Source organism: Dasypus novemcinctus, chromosome 25 (genome assembly GCF_030445035.2).
Source record: "Dasypus novemcinctus isolate mDasNov1 chromosome 25, mDasNov1.1.hap2, whole genome shotgun sequence".
In the NCBI taxonomy this organism is placed as follows: domain Eukaryota; kingdom Metazoa; phylum Chordata; class Mammalia; order Cingulata; family Dasypodidae; genus Dasypus; species Dasypus novemcinctus.
This window is the reverse complement of record NC_080697.1, coordinates 18,306,702-18,324,192: the sequence shown is the minus strand read 5'-3', so window position 1 is coordinate 18,324,192 and position 17,491 is coordinate 18,306,702. Positions and strand designations below refer to the sequence as shown.

The 17,491-nt window shown below is 39.6% G+C and overlaps 1 protein-coding gene across 2 annotated transcripts in view; it reads right to left on the bottom strand.

The window, feature by feature from the left end:
• The window catches only part of SLC4A1AP (solute carrier family 4 member 1 adaptor protein), a 29,845-nt gene continuing 12,354 nt past the window's right edge, over window positions 1–17,491 (bottom strand). Inside the window, exons 9-14 of one of the 2 annotated variants that reach the window (XM_004452363.5) lie at window positions 13,604–13,715; window positions 10,489–10,726; window positions 7,823–7,909; window positions 7,055–7,122; window positions 4,007–4,076; window positions 1–2,233 (exon numbers count right to left, since the gene is read on the bottom strand). In XM_004452363.5, coding sequence (XP_004452420.2) covers window positions 2,184–2,233; window positions 4,007–4,076; window positions 7,055–7,122; window positions 7,823–7,909; window positions 10,489–10,726; window positions 13,604–13,715 — 625 coding nt within the window. In that variant the 3' untranslated portion in view covers window positions 1–2,183. Of the gene's footprint in view, window positions 2,234–4,006; window positions 4,077–7,054; window positions 7,126–7,822; window positions 7,910–10,488; window positions 10,727–13,603; window positions 13,716–17,491 lie in introns of both variants that reach the window. The other variant, XM_012522898.4, reaches the window with a different exon arrangement.

Here is a 17,491-nt window from a genome sequence, read left to right as displayed (position 1 = left end):
TTTGTATTTTGGCACATGCCGTCTTTATTTGCTCTAGACATAGGACAATACCAACTGTCTCCAGAACATTTAGAAATCTGCTTTCCTAAAGCTAAAGCAATAGTTTGTTGTTGTTCTTTGCAGGGACAGAGGGGCACCTTGTTTTAATGCCAGCTGGGGGCATCATTTTTTTTTTTAATTCTAGTACCATACATACCTAAAATTTAACCACATTCAAATATATAATTCAGTGCTGTTAATTGCATTGATAACGTTGTGTGACCATCACCAGCATCCATTACCAAAATTGCATCACCCAGAAATTCCGTACCAATTAAACATTAACTTCCAATTCCCCACCCCCAGGTAATCTATATTCTAGTTTCTGACTCTAGGAGTTTGCTTATTTTAATTATTTAGTGTCGGTGAGACCACGCAATATCCTTTTGTCCTTTTGCTTCTAGCTTATTTTATTCAACACGATGTCTTCAAGTTTCATCCATCTTGTTGCACATATCAGAACTTCATTCCTTTTCATGGCTGAGTAATATCCCATTGTTTGTATCTACCACATTTTGTCTAGCCAGTCATCAGTTGATGGACACTTGGGTTGCTTCCAATTTTGGCAATTGTGAATAATGCCATTATGAACATCAGTGTGCAAATATCTGTTCAAGTCCTTGCTTTCAATTCTTTTGGGTCTATACCTAGAAGTGGGATTGCCAGGTCTATGATCATTCTATACTTAACTTTTGGAGGAACTGTCAAACTGTCTTCCACAGCAGCTAAGCAGTGGTTTTCAAACTATGCTCTGTGGAGCCCGTATGATTCCTCAGTGTCAGTGAGGGTAGCGAGTGAGGTGTGTATGTTTGTGTGTGTGTAGCTCCAATCCCCCGTGCCCTCACTTCACCCAGAACATTTCTATTTTTCCTTCTTTTAAATATTAGAGTCCCACACACAGTTTTGTTCGAATGAAGATTTACAACTTTGAAGACCACTGACCTGGCTCAGACCTTTGTCCACTTGTCTCTCCTCTTGATCCACGATGGCCTGGGTGCTCTGTCCCCAAATTCCTGTCACTTCTCCTATTAACTAATTCTTCCTTGTTGGTCTGAATGAAGTCCAAAGTAATCGTTTCTCATGATATCGATTCCTCTTTGAAAGGTGAACCTATCATTTTTAGCAAACCAGACTTTCTGCCTCTGCCAGGGTGACCACAACTCCTCACCAGTGCTTCCTGCCGATCTCTGTGCAGTCTGTGTAATCTGCATCAGAAAAGCAGCAGCCTCCTCTGCCTACAGCTGGGCCACAGCACCTCCCTGCTGATTAGGTCGGCCTTCGGCCGAATCCAAGTGGTCTTCACCTTGTTCCTGATTTTGGGTTTCCCTTGCCCATGAAAGTGACGCAGTGATGATGGGGGGAGGACAGGATACTTTCTTCAAGTTTCCAGAGAGGAAGGAACTTTTATTCCCTTCTCCACAAAGGGGTGAAGCCCCCAGCTGGGTAGAACACATTCAGCTTTTCTTTCCTTTAGTTTATTTGCCACCTCCCAAGTGAGAAGGAGTGGTTAGAATTGAGGACATTCAATGGGCTAAGTTTTTATCAGGACTGGTACCAGGATGCATGAAGGTGCTGTGATCCTTAACATCTCCCAGGAAGATAGGGTTTGTTCTCAAACCTGGCAGGAGGATGACAAGAGAAGGGAGCAGGAAACCCGTGATGTGTATCTAGGTTTATTTCCAAGAATGACAGGGATACCCCGGGGTCACATCTGTGGCATGACTTCATCTTTCAACACTTATTTGAGGTGGTAACGTCAGTGAATTCTAGAGTCTACCTGATGGAAGGCCCCTACTGCTTGGGAAAAGCAGACCCTGTAATGCTTAATGAATGAGGTTGTGACCTTCAATTGACATTAGAGACATCTTTGTCTTCTGGTTTTAATAGAGTCAACTCTCTTACTTGAGTGATTCTCAAAATATATGGTTCCTTTTAACATACACACACACTTTTAAACATAAATACCAAAGTTGGGAGAATAAAATGGGTAGGTAGATTTAGGAAGCCAAGAACATGAAAGAAAGGACAAGTCATCGGATTATACAAATGATCATCTGAATTCCTCTGGCCATTCAGCTTAACATGCTTGCCCAAATATCCCTGTCACACGGCCCATGAGGTTTTCCTGTGGGATTCTGCAGCTATCAATAGCCATATTTGTCATTAAGATGGGTCCTGCCATCACCACTTTGGCCTAGAGAAAAAAGAAACAAACACTTTCACTTTTTCAAAGTCAGGACGGAAAAAAAGATAACCAGATAGCAGCAGGCCAAAAAGTAAAACAGAGACTTTTTCCTATGGTACAAATCTTACTTTTTATATACAAGTTCAAAATAGTCTTCTTTTCACTTCTTAGTGCTTATTAGCAAGATAAAAAGCAAACATTTCTAGTAACTAAATTTCTATTTATTAATTACAAAGTATATTAGATACCTAATCCATAGAAAAAGCAACTGTGATGGACAGATGGAGAAACAAGCATTTCATACACTGCTTAAGGACAAAGGCAGGAGTGTAACTTGTTCAGTTGCTACAGAATGAAATTTGACAATATTTTTTAAATGTTCATGGCCTTTGTTCCTGCAGGTTAACACAAATTTTTCTACAAATGTACCTATACAATTGTAAAAGTATATATATTAGAGGTTATTTATTGCAGAGTTGTTTGTAATGGGAAAAGACTGGAAATGCAGGGAATATCCATTTAAAGGACTGGTTAAAAAAGTAAAGGTAGGGAAACAGACTTGGCCCAGTGGTTAGGGCGTCCGTCTACCACATGGGAGGTCCACGGTTCAAACCCCGGGCCTCCTTGACCCGTGTGGAGCTGGCCCATGCGCAGTGCTGATGCGCGCAAGGAGTGCCGCGCCACGCAGGGGTGTCCCCCGCGTAGGGGAGCCCAGAGCGAAACAAAGTGCAGCCTGCCTAAGAATGGCACTGCCCACATGGAGAAATGACACAACAAGATGACACAGCAAAAAGAAACACAGATTCCCATGCCACTGACAACAACAGAAGCGGACAAAGAAACAAGACGCAGCAACCGGGATGGGGAGGGCAGGGGAGAGAGAGAGAAATTAAATAAATAAATAAATAAATAAATAAATAAATAAATAAATAAATAAATAAATAAATAAATAAAAGTAAAGGTATATCCATACCATTAAAAGGGCAATGCTGCCATATTAAAAAAAGCTCTTGGGAAAGATCTCCCAGATGCAGTATTATGTACAAAAAAGCAAGATGTAGAACATGTTCTCATTTGTGTAAAATAGGGAAGGGGGATGAAAAATGCAATTAATTGCTTATAAAGGAGTTCTATATAATACATATTTTTGGGGATAATATTTGATTGCCTTCAGAAAAAAAATTGGGTGGCAGAGACACAGAAAAAAAAAACTTTTTTTTTTTTTACTTAATAAAGACAATTTAAAAGACATGCAAGAATAGAGAGAAAAATATAATCCCTCCTGTCCCCTCCCCCCATTCTATGAACCCATCACTTGGCTTTAACAATATCAGTAAGTGGCCAATCCTATTTCATTCTATTACCCTCCCCCACCTTTCCTCTTCCTTCCCCACTGGATTATTTTAAGGTAAATCTCAGATATCATTCCTTCTATGAATAATTTCTGTACACATTTCTAGAAGACAAGAACTTTTAAAAAAATCAATATAACACTTTTTAAAAATTAACAATAATTTCTTAGTACCATCAAATATCCAGCCAGAGCTCAAATGTATCTGATTAGCTCATGACTTTAATAGCAGTTTGTTTGAATAAGGATCCAAACATGGTCCATGAATTACATTTAGTTGTTATATCTCTTTAGATCATTTAATCTACCTGTCCTCAGGAAGGAAACTTTTCAGTACTCTTCAGTGTTCTTATTTTGAACCTTCAATATATATTACGTATTCAAAAGTATAAATAGGAAAGCAAAGGAAAGGAAAAGTGAAAATAATCTACCTTCAGGTGGGACCCACACACAGTAGTCTGGGTCATCTTCTGGATATGTGGAGGAAAGTTTTGGTGGAAGCTGCAAAGAAAAGGTGGGGTATTGTATTCAAAATTTTAACTCTAAGCATTATTATCTCTAAGGCTATCAGCAAACAAAAATTAAGAGAGAAGAGTTTCCATTAACAATCTTAACATAAGTAATATACTCAGAGAAGCTTTCTTTCTTGGAACTTTGACTTTTTTCCCCTGAAGTTTCCACAAGCTGGTTTTCAGTCATGGAGAGTGACATGGTGCCTTTACAAAGAGACAGTTAACACACTGCTGCTATGAGTGCTAAGTGGACCCCACAGAGGGTAATTCGGCATATGCCTTTCCACCTAGCAATCCCACTTTGGGAATTTACTGTATACATATAAAATGATGTATACACAAGACTATTTATCATAGCACTGTTGTAATAAAAAGACTGGAAACAAATCAAATATCCATCTATAGGGAACTGACTAACCAGGATACATCCATACAGTAGGAAGTTCTTGATATACCGATACAGGATGATTTCCATGATAGGTGAAAAAACTAGACATACTCTTCAATAAATGGTGCTGGGAAAACTGGATATTGATATGTAAAAGAATGAAAGTGGGTCCCTACCTCACAATATATACAAAAATTGACTCAAAATGAATGAAAGCCCTAAATATAAAAACTAAAATTACGAAATTATAAAACTCCAGAAAAAAATATACAGGAAAATCTACAAGACCTCATATTAGGCAAATTGATTCTTAATTTTACACCAAAAGCACAAGCAAAGAGAAAAAATAAATTCAACTTCATCAAAATTTACAACTTGTACAACAAAGGACACTAACAAGAAACTGAAAAGACAACCCATAGAATAGGAAAAAATATTTGGAAACCATCTATCTAATAAAGGTTTAATATGAAAAATATATTTTTATATATTTTTATACATATTTTATTTTATACTTTTTTATGTATATACAATTCAACAACAAAAAGCCCAACTAAAGAAAGGGCAAAGGACTTAAAGAGCAATTTCTCTAAAGAAGATACACAAATGGCCAATAAGGACATGAAAAGATGCCCAATATCATTAGGGAAATCAAAGTAATACCACAGGGAAATATCACAGTGAAGTACCCCACTAGAATGGCTATTATTTTAAAAGTGGAAAGTGTTGGTGAGGATGTGGAGAAACAGGAACACACATTCATTGTTGGTGGGAATGTAAAATGGTACAGCCACTGTGGAAGACAGTTTGGTGGGTCCTCAAAAAGTAAAACATAGAACCACCAAATGACCTGGCAATCTCACCTCTAGATATATACCCCAAAGAACTGGCAGCGGAGACTCAAACAGATATTTGCACACTGGTGTTCACAGTGACATCATTCACACCAGCCAAAATGTGGAAGTAACTCATGTGTCCATCAACAGATGAATAAACAAAATGTGGTATATACAAAGAATGTAATATTATTTGACCATTAAAAGGAAGGAAGTGCTGATATATGCTATAACATGAAGCAACCATGAAGACCTAATTTTGAATAAGTAAGCCAGACACAAAAGGACAAATGTTGTATGATCTCACTTATATAAAGAAATCAGAATACACAAATTTATAGTCAGAAATTAGAATGGGGAAGCGGACTTGGCTCAACGGATAGAGTGTCCGCCTACCACATGGGAGGCCCATGGTTCAAACCCAGGCCCTCCTTGACCCGTGTGGAGCTGGCTCATGCACAGTGCTGATGCACGCAAGGAGTGCACCCCGTAAGGAGAGCCGTTCAGCTCAAAAGAAAGTCCAGCCTGCCCAGGAGGGGTGCCGCACACAAGGAGAGCTGATGCAGCAAGATGACACAACAAAAAGAGACACAGATTTCCTGGCTGCTGACAAGAATAGAAGCAGACACAGAAGAACACACAGAGAATGGACACAGAGAAGCAGACAACTGGGAGGGGGAAGGGAAGGGGAGAGAAATAAATTTAAAAATAAATAAATCTTAAAAGAAATTAGAATAGGTTGGGAAATGGGGAGTTAATCCTTAATTAGTATAAAGCTGTGGGGTGACAGAAATGTTTTGGTAATGGAAGGTGGTAATGGTAATACAACATTATGAATGTAATTAATACCACTGAATTGTATACTTGAAAGTGGTTTAAATGGGATGTTTTATGTTCTATCTAGCAGGAAAAAAAATTGTTTAAAACCGATAGAGCAGAGTAGGTATAGCTCAGTGGTTGAGTGCCTGCCTCACATGTACAAGGTCCCAGGTTGAATCCCTGGTACCTTCTAAAAAAAAAAAAGAAAAAGAACATACACTATTTGTAAGATAGTCTTCATTGGGAGTTACATAAGCTAAGCAAAGGCTATTAATAAAATAGTATTTAAAAACCCCCACAGAACTCTACAACACAAAGTGGACTATGGTTAATAATGTAATTCCAATAAGATTGGTTCATCAATTGTAACAAAAATACTACATTGATGCAAAGTGTTAATAATAGGGAAAACTGTGTGTGTTGGGGGGTGGTATATGGAAAATCTGCATAATTTTTCTGTAAACCTAAAACTGCTCTAAAAAATAAAAAAAATTAAAAAGGCTTGTGATACCACTGGAACCAATTTAAAAACAACAGCAACAAGATGTAAAATGCAGTACATTACATCCTACCTTTTGTGTACTAAAAGAAGGAAAATAAGACTGTATTATTCAGATGTCCTTGTAAGGCATACTAGAATATGAAGGAAGATTCACAAATAAACTAATAAAAGAGGTAACTTTCACTGAGGGGTTATAGGAAACAGGGTGGATGGGAGCTAGGGTGAAAGCAAGAACAGAGAACTCCAAGACTGAAAATTCCAAAATAAAAATAAAAGAAAGCCTACATTTCTAGGAGTGAGAGTATAATGAAGTTGAAATTCTGTAACCTTGGTCTCCAAAGATTCACTCTTCTGGATGTGGTCCATAACAAGGGAAATGGTTTTTACTTCCAGAGAAGGAAAGATTATGATTAAGTACTTACTTTGCTTGGTCCAGGAGCTTTCTTTCTCTTCAATTCATTGCTGCTTTTTCCATGTTCATTCTTTGATACTACTTGGAAAAAAAAAAAAAAGTATCTATTTTCAGAATAAGTTATATTAGAAAGGAAAAATTCCTCATAAGAGAGCATTATAATTACTGAAGAAAACATCAACACCAACACAATTCTAAAACATTTCTTCTACTATAGTAAAACCTATATTAGAATTTTCCTTTAAATAATAACCTAGTTTTCAAATCCTAAGCTATTCTACAAGCTTGAATACAATCACACCACCTGAAAAGGTAAAGGAAATGAGGCTGATTTTACTATTCTACAATTTACTATTGTAGATTTTACTATTCTACAAGTAAAACCACAGAAACACAGCCCTTCTAGTTGGCTGACCTTTCAACTAATTTATTTTAATAGTTCTGGAATCACTCCTGTAGAATGCACATATTTAAGTCTGAGAGAGATAAACGTGAAGGGCTTTGCACAGCCAGAGGGAAGCATGAAGGCATCAAGTGCTTGGTGGGTCAGGCACTGGGAATCCCAGGAGGTAGAAGAGGAATTAACAAAGGTAAAATGGAATGGAACAAAACAGACACCTCTCAAATATTCCAATTTTATCCCCAGCCCAGGCAGCAGCATCGACCCAGAGTCTATTAGGTCACTCGGAGCTGCCTTTAGATCAGTTCCAGCCCCTCCTCTACGAAACCAGCTGGCCGCATGCATGCAGAGCAGCTTGGAGTTAGCTGTACTACTTGCTTGAGGGTTCCTTGAGTGAAGCAGCTGTTTCACTAATCTCTTGATAATCTTTATTCTGTTCCACCTGGTTGAGTTGAGACGTGTTTTCTAAAAAAAGAAGTATCATGTTATTATCTAATTCATAGCCAAGAAAAAAAACAAAAACAAAACAGCTAAGTACATACATAATCATTCAGTTTTACTACCACCATCATCTACCAACCTTAATTAGATTTTTAATAAAAGTGCTTCCAGGTATCTAACAGAGAACCATCAATTTTCCACTTTAAAAACAGGTCAACTCTGAGGTAAAATGTTTTCACAACTTACCAAAAGCCTTAAAATTGTACATACTTTTTAGCCTAGAAATTTTACTTACAGGAATATATTCAAAGAAAATAGAGATGAGCACCAAGATTATATGTTTTTTATAACAAAAAATTAATAAAACACTCAGATATCTAATAGAGAGATCACTAAATAAATTAGAGGGGCCACCACACCCCTTATTAAAAAACACATTTTAGGGAAGCACATGTGGCTCAAGCAGCTGGGCACCCACCTAATACAAGAGAGGTCCCAGGTTCGGTTCCTAGCACCTCCTAAAGAAAACAAGACAGTAAAGACAGCAAGTTGACGTGACAGGCTGGCATAGCAAGCTGACGCAACAAGATGATGAATAAAAAGACACAGCAAGGAAACACAATGAGAGACAACAAGCAGGGAGGTGGCTCAAGTAATTGGGTGCCTGCCTCACACATGGGAGGTCCTGGGTTTGGTTCTCAGTACCTCCTAAAAAAAAAATGAACAGAGAGCAGTCAGCGAATGCAAACAACAAGGGGTGGGGGAAATAAAATAAATCTTTAAAGAAAACAAACCACATTTTAGAAGAATATTTTAAACTACGAGAAAAATAGGTTATAAAATAGCATGTATGTTATGATCTTAATGTCATTTTAAAAAGGATAAACAGGGAAGCAGATGTGGCTCAAGTGATAGGGCCTCCGCCTACCATTTGGGAGAACCCAGGTTTAATCCCTAGGGCCTCCTGGTGAAGACAAAAAAAAAAAAGAAGAGAAAGCATGCCTGCATGGCAAGCCAGTGCCTGCGTGGTGAGGTGAGTGCCTGTGTGGTGACCCAGTGCCCTCGCGGTAAGCCAGTGCCTGTGAGTTAAGCCAGTGCCTACGCAAGTGAGTCACGCAGCAAGATGATGCAACAAAAGAGAGACAAAGGGGAGAATCAAGGTGAAAGCAGAGATCAGAACTGATGTGGTGCAATTGACAGGGAACCTCTCTCCACATTAGAGTCTCCAGGATTGAATCCTGGTGAATCCTAGAGGAGAAAGACAAGAAGAGAAGACAAAAAGAGAAACAGATACAGAAGATCACACAGTGAATGGACAGAGAAAGCAAAAACAGCAGAAAGGAGAAGAGGGAGAAAAAAAAAAGGATAAGCAGAATAAAGGACTGGAATAATCCCTGACCAATTGTATCTCTGCTAATTACTTTGTCTTGCAAATCAAATTTTTAAAAATGTGTTTTTACACATGAATATCTGTTTTAGTTTCCTTCAACAAAAAATATACAATATTTATTGCCCCCATTCCTGTTTTCCACACGGGTGGTGAAAAGATATCTGTTTATATAACACCTTCTCAACGTGTGGATCAAAGATCAGACTCAGAGAAAAGTATGTACAAGTTCCTCAATATCTTTTAAAAGGTCAGGCATTTTGCCAATAACTAAACAAAAGAGAATGCAAATACAAAAGGTTGACCTTTCACAGATGAGAAAACAGTAACTTTCATGTTTCTCAATCAAGAGTAGGCTACATACCAGGCCTGGTGTTCTTATGTAGACAAACCTGGTTTGTTTGGAAGTAGAAATGCATGCACTCCCACACACATTTAATGCCAAGTTTTATTGTTTTTCGTCATGCTCCATATTTTCCGTGAGATCTTAATCTCGCCAACCAGTATGGCCAACCCTGGTATTTCTTAGGAAAATAACCCCTACAATTGACAAAGGATAAGAAGAAACTGAAAAGAATCTCTCTGGGATTGGGATTGTGGGAGATTTCTCTTTTCTCCTTTGGAGGTTTATACATCATCTAAAATTTCTACGATGAACTTATATTCCTTTTATAATCAGAAAAATTATAATTAAAAGTCAATCAATTCCTCTCAATATTTTTCATCAAATCTCTGCTGAGGCCAGTGACTACTATATGCCAGATTCTCTGCTAGGTACCATAGACCAAAAGATGAATAGGGCCTGATCCTTCTTAGAAGTTACGTTTAGTTGGTATAATTAGGCTTAACTTCTGCTTTAGAGGTGGGAGAAAAATGAATAAGGGCAGGCCTATCCCAAACCACCTGTCAGACTCCAGCACCCACCCTATTCTGCTCTCTAACTCACAATGATTGTCTTGCATCAGCTATGGGTTCAGATTTCACAGCTTATATTTTCTCTCATTCTGGAACAGACTGGAAATATCTGCCCTTGATTTGCAATGGGGCAGTCAAAGGAAGAAGACCAAGAAGGTACACTTCCTTACGTTAGAGAAAGATTTATCACATATACAAAGTCAAAATGCACAAGCAAGAACAGGCTTTCTTTTCTCAAACCTCTCCATGATTAATGCAAGTGAGCCAGTGAATAGCATGGAATGGAAAGGAAAGATATTACCATGATTTTTTGATTCTTTAGAACATGTGACATCTGTGGGGGCACTCGCTCCCTGCCCTGCTTCTTCTGGCTCTACTTTCCACTGTAGCCTGTCACTTCCATCATCCCTTTTTTCCTTCTCATGCTCTTCCTTTTTCTCCTCTTCCTCCTCCTCCACTTCTTCCTCCTCTTCTACTTCAGGCTCATCCTTCATTCTCATTAGAGTTGGAGGGAGTTCTGGACGCTTGGGGGGTAACTTCTGTGAGGGAAATGAAACTGTGAACAATAAGTTCTACATAAGCTAAGTGTAGAATATCTAACCTTTCTAGGTTGACAAACCCTATAGAAACCTGCTGAAGTAGGACTTTCACATGAAATTTTACTCACCTATTATTACCCTTGGCAAATATCTATTAGTCTCTAGGGTCAAAAAATATTAACTACAGGGCAGTAGATGTGGCTCAAGCAGTTCAGCATCTGTCTCCCACACGGGAGGTCCCAAGTTCAGTTCCTGGTGCCTCCTAAAGAAGACAAACCACCAGCAGACATCGAGGAAAAAAAACAACAAGGAAAAAAAAAGCAAAGAAACAACAAACAACGAGCGAAAACCAATAAGCGGAGGGAAGCAGATGTGGCTCAAGCAAATGGGTGCCTGTCCACTATATGGGAGGTCCAGGGTTTGATTCCTGGGGCCTCCTGATGAAGGCAAGCTGGCCTGCACAGGAGTGCTGGTGCAGCAAGATGACACAACAAAAAGAGACACAGAGGAGAGACAGTAAGAGACATAGCAGACCAGGGAGCTGAGGTGGCGCAAGAGATTGAGCACCTCTCTCCCACTCTGGAAGGTCCCAAGATCAGTTCCTGGTGCCACCTAAAGAGAAGACAAGCAGTCACAGAAGAACACACAGCAAATGGACACAGAAAGCAGTGAGGGGGATAAATAAAGTAAATCTTAAAAAAAAAAAAAACACTTAAATGAGCAGGGAGTAGATGTGACTGAAGCAGATGAGCACCTGCCCCCCACATGGGAGGTCCCAGGTTCAGTATCCAGTGCCTTCTAAAGAAAATAACAGACAGTGAGCAAAAAACAATGAGCAGACAACAAACAAAAACAAGTGCAGGGGAAGCAGATGTGGCTCAAGTGATAAGGTCTCCTCCTACCACATGGGAGGACACGGGTTCGACTCACGTGGTAAGCCAAGTGCCCACGTGAGTGCCCATGTGAGTGCCCATGTGGCAAGTCAAGAGCCTGCGCAGCAAGCCGAGTGCCCATGTGAGTGCCCGTGTGGTAAGCCAAGTGCCTGTGTGGCGAGCCGAGTGCCCCCAAGAGCGCCTGCATGGCAAGCCGAGTGCCTGCCTGGTGAACCAGTGCCCGTATGGCGAGCCAGTGCCCATGCAAGTGAGTCACACAGCAAGATGATGACACAACAAAGGAGAGGTGAAGGGGAGAGTCAAGGTGAAGCACAGCAGAGACCAGGAACTGAGGTGGCGCAATTGACAGGGAACCTCTCTCCACATCAGAGGTCCCTAGGATGGAATCCCAGTGGATCCTAGAGGAGAAAAATGAAAAGAGAAGACAAAAAGAGGAATAGATACAGAAGATCACACAGCAAATGGACGCAAACGGCAAAACAGCAGGGTGAGGAGAGGGTGGGGAAGGAAAAAAAAAGAAAAGAAAAACAAACAAAATGGTTTCACTGTACAGTTCTAGTTGGATATACATGGAATTAAAAATAAAAATTCAGAGTCATTAAAAAAATAAAATAAAAACTATGAGCAAAAACAAAAAAGCAAAAATAATGAACAAACAAACAAGGGAGCCATGGGGGTAGGATTAACTACAAAATACTTGAGCAATCTCCACAACTGTGAGACAATAAATTTCTGTTGCTCTAAGCCATAAAAACAAAATGAAAACGAACAACAACAACAAAACACTTGAGCAGCTTATAGAGAATGAAAATATTTATTCTAGGTAAGTACCAGCTGCAGGAATTCTGTCCTATTACCCGACATGACATTAAAGGCATCTAATGCATTAAAAATCTTCTAGGGAATAAATCAGATAACATTCATAAGAAATTAATCATTTGTACTGCTCTTTCATTTTAGACTTAACATAATTTTAAGGAAACAAAACAAGTAAATCAGTAAAATATATCTTGAAGAAAGGAAGACATTTCTTAAAGAATAAGATAACATTTTAATCAAGGCCTTTCAATAAAAGTAGTTATTAGAAAAAAGCTGATGACAGTTAAGGAATGGCAAGAAGGTACGAAATTACACCATAGGTATATCACCTTTTAAATATGGGATTAGGTTCAGTAATCCCATAAGGAAGGCTTTTTGGTAAAGAGTTTCTCTTCTGTTTAAAACGTAAATACACACACACACAGGAAGCCTCCATCTCAGGCAAACCACAATCTAAACATACACAGGCAGGCCATATAGTTGTGACTGCAAATCCCTGCCACCAGAGGGCAGTTTACCCTTATACAAGGTTCAGCTAGAGGGAACGATAAAAATCTTAAAAGCTGAATCTATGAATAGGAATGTAGGTAAAGTGAAAATATACATCAGTGAGGTATTATAAGATAGCAAAAATATCATAAAACTCAAGAAGCAGAAGCCTGGGTTGATTCCCAGCCTAGGTACTTATGATGGTATGCTCTTATATTGAACCTCTCCAACTGTTTCCTTCCCTGTGGGATGTTAATAATTCCCACACTTCATAAGGATGTTGGAAGGATTAAAGGATGTAAGGAAAATCACATGGCAGAGCCATATGCACAGAATATGTTACATGTTAGTTGAATATTATAATATCCACCAGGAAAGAAGTATTTAATGCAAGAGACCTTTTCTTAAATGCAACATTAACCACAAATTAATAAATTGGTATTCTGATTTATAAATCAGTTACTTGCAAATGAATCAAGTCACCACTTCTTGATAACCCTCAGGTGAACAGAAAAATCCAAGAACCAAATCCTAGGAGAGATGTGATCACACCAAAATCCACTGCCCCTTTTCATACTACTCTGAAATGAGCCATTTGAGTTTTCAAAAGAAAAGAGAAAAAATACTCAGGAATCACTCAAGAGCTAATAGTTTGATACCCTGACCCACAACTTACCCCTACTGTTCCAGTTTTTAATTTGAATTTGCTTCCTCCTTTCATGGCACCAAAGAGAGGCAATGTAAGCTTTTTAGCTTTGTTTCCTGTATCTGTAGTCTGATTTTCAGTCCTAGGAAGAAATAATAATTTATACATATCTATTCCATTGAGTCCAAGGTTATATCTAAAAAATATTACAACACCAACAAAGAAATTTTTAGCAAAACAAAAATTACCTCAAAATGAATATCTAAGTGTACAACAAAAAGAAAGGGCAGCAGAGTGTGAATGGACACCGCTGCCGACCATCACAGGGCAAAGCTATTAAGGGCAAGATGGGACTGCTATCTCAGTCTAGCAACTTGCAACATCCTAAAAGACTTCATATTCACAAAATGAGGATGACAATACAAAGAGTACACATAGGCACGACCTCATCTCTACTGCGCAGCAGGAGAGGAGCCCATGGTGTAAAGCCCGGTTTTCCCAGTGTCTCACTTATCTGGAGTTTACACTTATAATCATTCACAAAGCTCTGAGCGCAGGATATTAAAAAAGTTGTGTGTGGGATGAGGGGCGGGATGGGGTGGCAGGCTAGGCACGTGCGGTGAGTAATGACAATGACAATGTGAAAGACCCTGGCACTGGTGAGACTGGGGGCACTCCCACTGGCTGGAGGCGGCTATAAAAGCCAAGCCTCAGGGAGTACGTGAAGCTCAGTGGTTGAGCACCTACTTCCTATCAAGGTCCTGGATTCAATATCCAGTAACTCCTAAGAAAAGAGAAAATCCAAGCCCAGTAGGGCCAAGCTGAGGATGAACAAAAAGGAGAGAGAGAAATTAGAAAAGAGACAAGATGGCCCTGTACTCTGGAGGAGCCAAAAAATGCCAAAAATAATTGATGAAGCTGAGAATGAAACCTAGGAAGTCTAACTCTAGTGCGAACCTACCTCCTATCAGAAAGTTAACATACAGGCACTCCTAACTCACAGTGACCCACACAAGAAAACGGCTACCCTACCTCACCCTGAAGCCCCTCTTGCCACTACTTCCTTCTTTTACTTGAGTCTTACCCCTCAGGGGGCTCTTGGGCCCAACCTCACCTCCTTTCTCCCCACTAGAGATAAAAATCCATTCCCTTACTAAGGCCACCAGAGGAATCCGGCCTGCCTGGGCCTGAAAGACCCTTTGCCAAATCATTGCCCTCCACAGCCCTTCCCACAGGCCTCAAGAAAGCTCTGGCATGGAAAGACAAAGGCAACAGCTACATTAAATGGCTGGCCTGGCTTGGAGAAAGCGCAAAGACTGCCCAAAGGACATGGGAAAGCAGAAGGTGGAATCACAATCAAGAGTTGCTAGGCGGTTGGGGAGGCAGGCTGAGTTAGGAAAAAAGGTTGGAAGTTGAACCCTCATGTGAGAAGGGGAGGGAGAAGGCATATAGGACCCATAGGCCAGCATCCAAAGTATGAGAGGAGGAGGAGGAGAAACCAGGTGAACACACATCCTACCAGCAGGAGAGAGGCTGGAGCAGCCCAATACGTCTACCTCAAAACACCCCACAGGGGCTGATTTATCAAATTAAAGGATTACAGAGTTGGAATTCAAGCTCATCGATTATTTGTTTACCCTGAACTAGGCCTCCTGAGTTTTTACCTTTTCTCCACAAAAACAGCGTTACAAATAGTTGCTAGGTGTAACAAAACTAGTATACACTGGGTGGCAGACTTGGCCCAGTGGTTGGGATGTCCGTCTACCACATTGGGAGGTCTGCGGTTCAAACCCCGGGCCTCCTTGACCAGTGTGGAGCTGGCCCACGTGCAGTGCTGATGAGCGCAAGGAGTGCCCTGCCACGCAGGGGTGTCCCCCGCGTAGGGGAGCCCCACGCGCAAGGAGTGCACCCCGTAAGGAGAGCCGCCCAGCGCGAAAAGAAGTGCAGCCTGCCCAGGAATGGTGCCGCACACAGGAAGAGCTGACACAACAAGATAATGCAACAAAAAGAAACACAGAGTCCCATGCTGCTGACAACAACAGAAGCAGACAAAGAAGACACAGCAAATAGACACAGAGAACAGACAACCGGGGTGGGGGGGAAGGGGAGAAAAATAAATAAATAAATCTTAAAAAAAATAGTATACACTATGATAATGACGGCAAAAATAATACATATGTGCCAGCATTTTATTAAGTGCTATTCATTTAATCTTTGCAATATCCTTATCTCCAATATACAGATGAGGAAAGTGAGGATCAAAGAAGTTACACAATTTGCCAAAAAATGACAAAAATAATTTATGGAGCTGAGAATTAAATCTAGGAAGTCTAACTCTAGTACTAACATACCTCCTATCAGAAAGTTAACTGAAATATCACATGGGTCAAATGGACTTTTTTGGTGGTTTGATCTAAGAAAGACTATATTAAATGGTCAACCTACACAGAAATTTTAAATATAACCTGCTAGTAATTTGGGGATGAACCTTTTGTACAGATAAAGGGCTCCAAAAATATTTCATCAGCTATGTCTTTATAAGAGGAGTACTTCTCAATATCTAGATATTCTTCTATGTAATGCCCCAGCACCAAGTTACACGTTTTGTACAAAGGGGAAGCTTAATAAATGCTTACTGACTATCTAAAGCAGTGCTGTGCAGTAGAACCTTTTGCAATGATGGAATTATTCTCTGTCTGTGCTGTTCAATGCAGTAGTCACTAGCCATGTGGCTACTGAGCACTTAAAATGTGGCTAATATGACTGAGGAAATGAATTTCAAATTTTATTTGATTTTAATCGATTTCAACTTCAATGGCCACATGTGGCTTCTGGGTACTGTACTGGATAATACAGATCTAAAGAAAACAAGAAACTTGCTGCTGCACAAGAGAATGAACCCAGGTGGCCAGGACATCTTTTTGAGCTGTCCACCTGGACTGTGGTCACAGGGGTTGTTTATTTCCACAACAACCTATTCCACATATTCAGAATTGGTTGATGAGACAACATAAAACTTAAAAGCATTATTAACTTGAGAGATTGGCTCTCTCTCTCTCTCTCTTTTTCTCTCTCTCTCACACACACATTCAGAAATACAAGCCAAGTCTGGGAAAAATTATTCCCAAAATCTTGTTGCTTACGAATTACTCAAAGATCACTAGATGTCTACAAACTGACTTGGATTAATCCATCCCAATAATTTCCCCAAAATCAAAGTAAACAATAATAAAATCAACTTTCAGAGGATTATGCTTTCTCTCCTTTCAAGAAAAAATAAACTTTTAGAAGAAGTATTTAAATACATTAAACAGTTGTCAACTAACTCTTACGAATGACAGATAAAGGTATTAAAATGACACTCTATCTTCTTATCTGCAGTTTTAAAGTCACCTAAAATTTTATCACTCCAGAGAAAGAGAGTCAAGAATTACTAATTTTAGATTCAATTTAGACTCTGGGAAATCATACTCTTAAAGATTTCATTCCTGGTTTCACAATGTGCTATGCCAAGGCCTTGTCCAGGCTAATCTACTGAGCTCTGGTCTAGTTCCTCTGGTTTAATTCTAGACGTACAGACAAGAGCAAGAGAAGAAAAGGGAGAACGAAAAAGAGGGCAAGCTCAGCCCTACAATTTCCAGTCATACATTTCTGAAGGAAAACATAAGTCTTGGGCCCGTTTCCTCTCAGGGATCTCCCTCTTCTCTCTCCATCTTCACTATGGGAATTGGGCCTTTTCCTAGTAAGAAGGGCCTCTAAACTTATTCCTCCTAAATGCCAACACACCCAAGAAGAATCTCCACATACCTAGGCTGAGAGGTAGGTTTTTTCTCAAGGCAGAGATTTGCCTTTATCAATACAAAACTGTTAATAATATTATTTTAATTTTTTACAGCTATTTGTTATTTAAAACCAGAA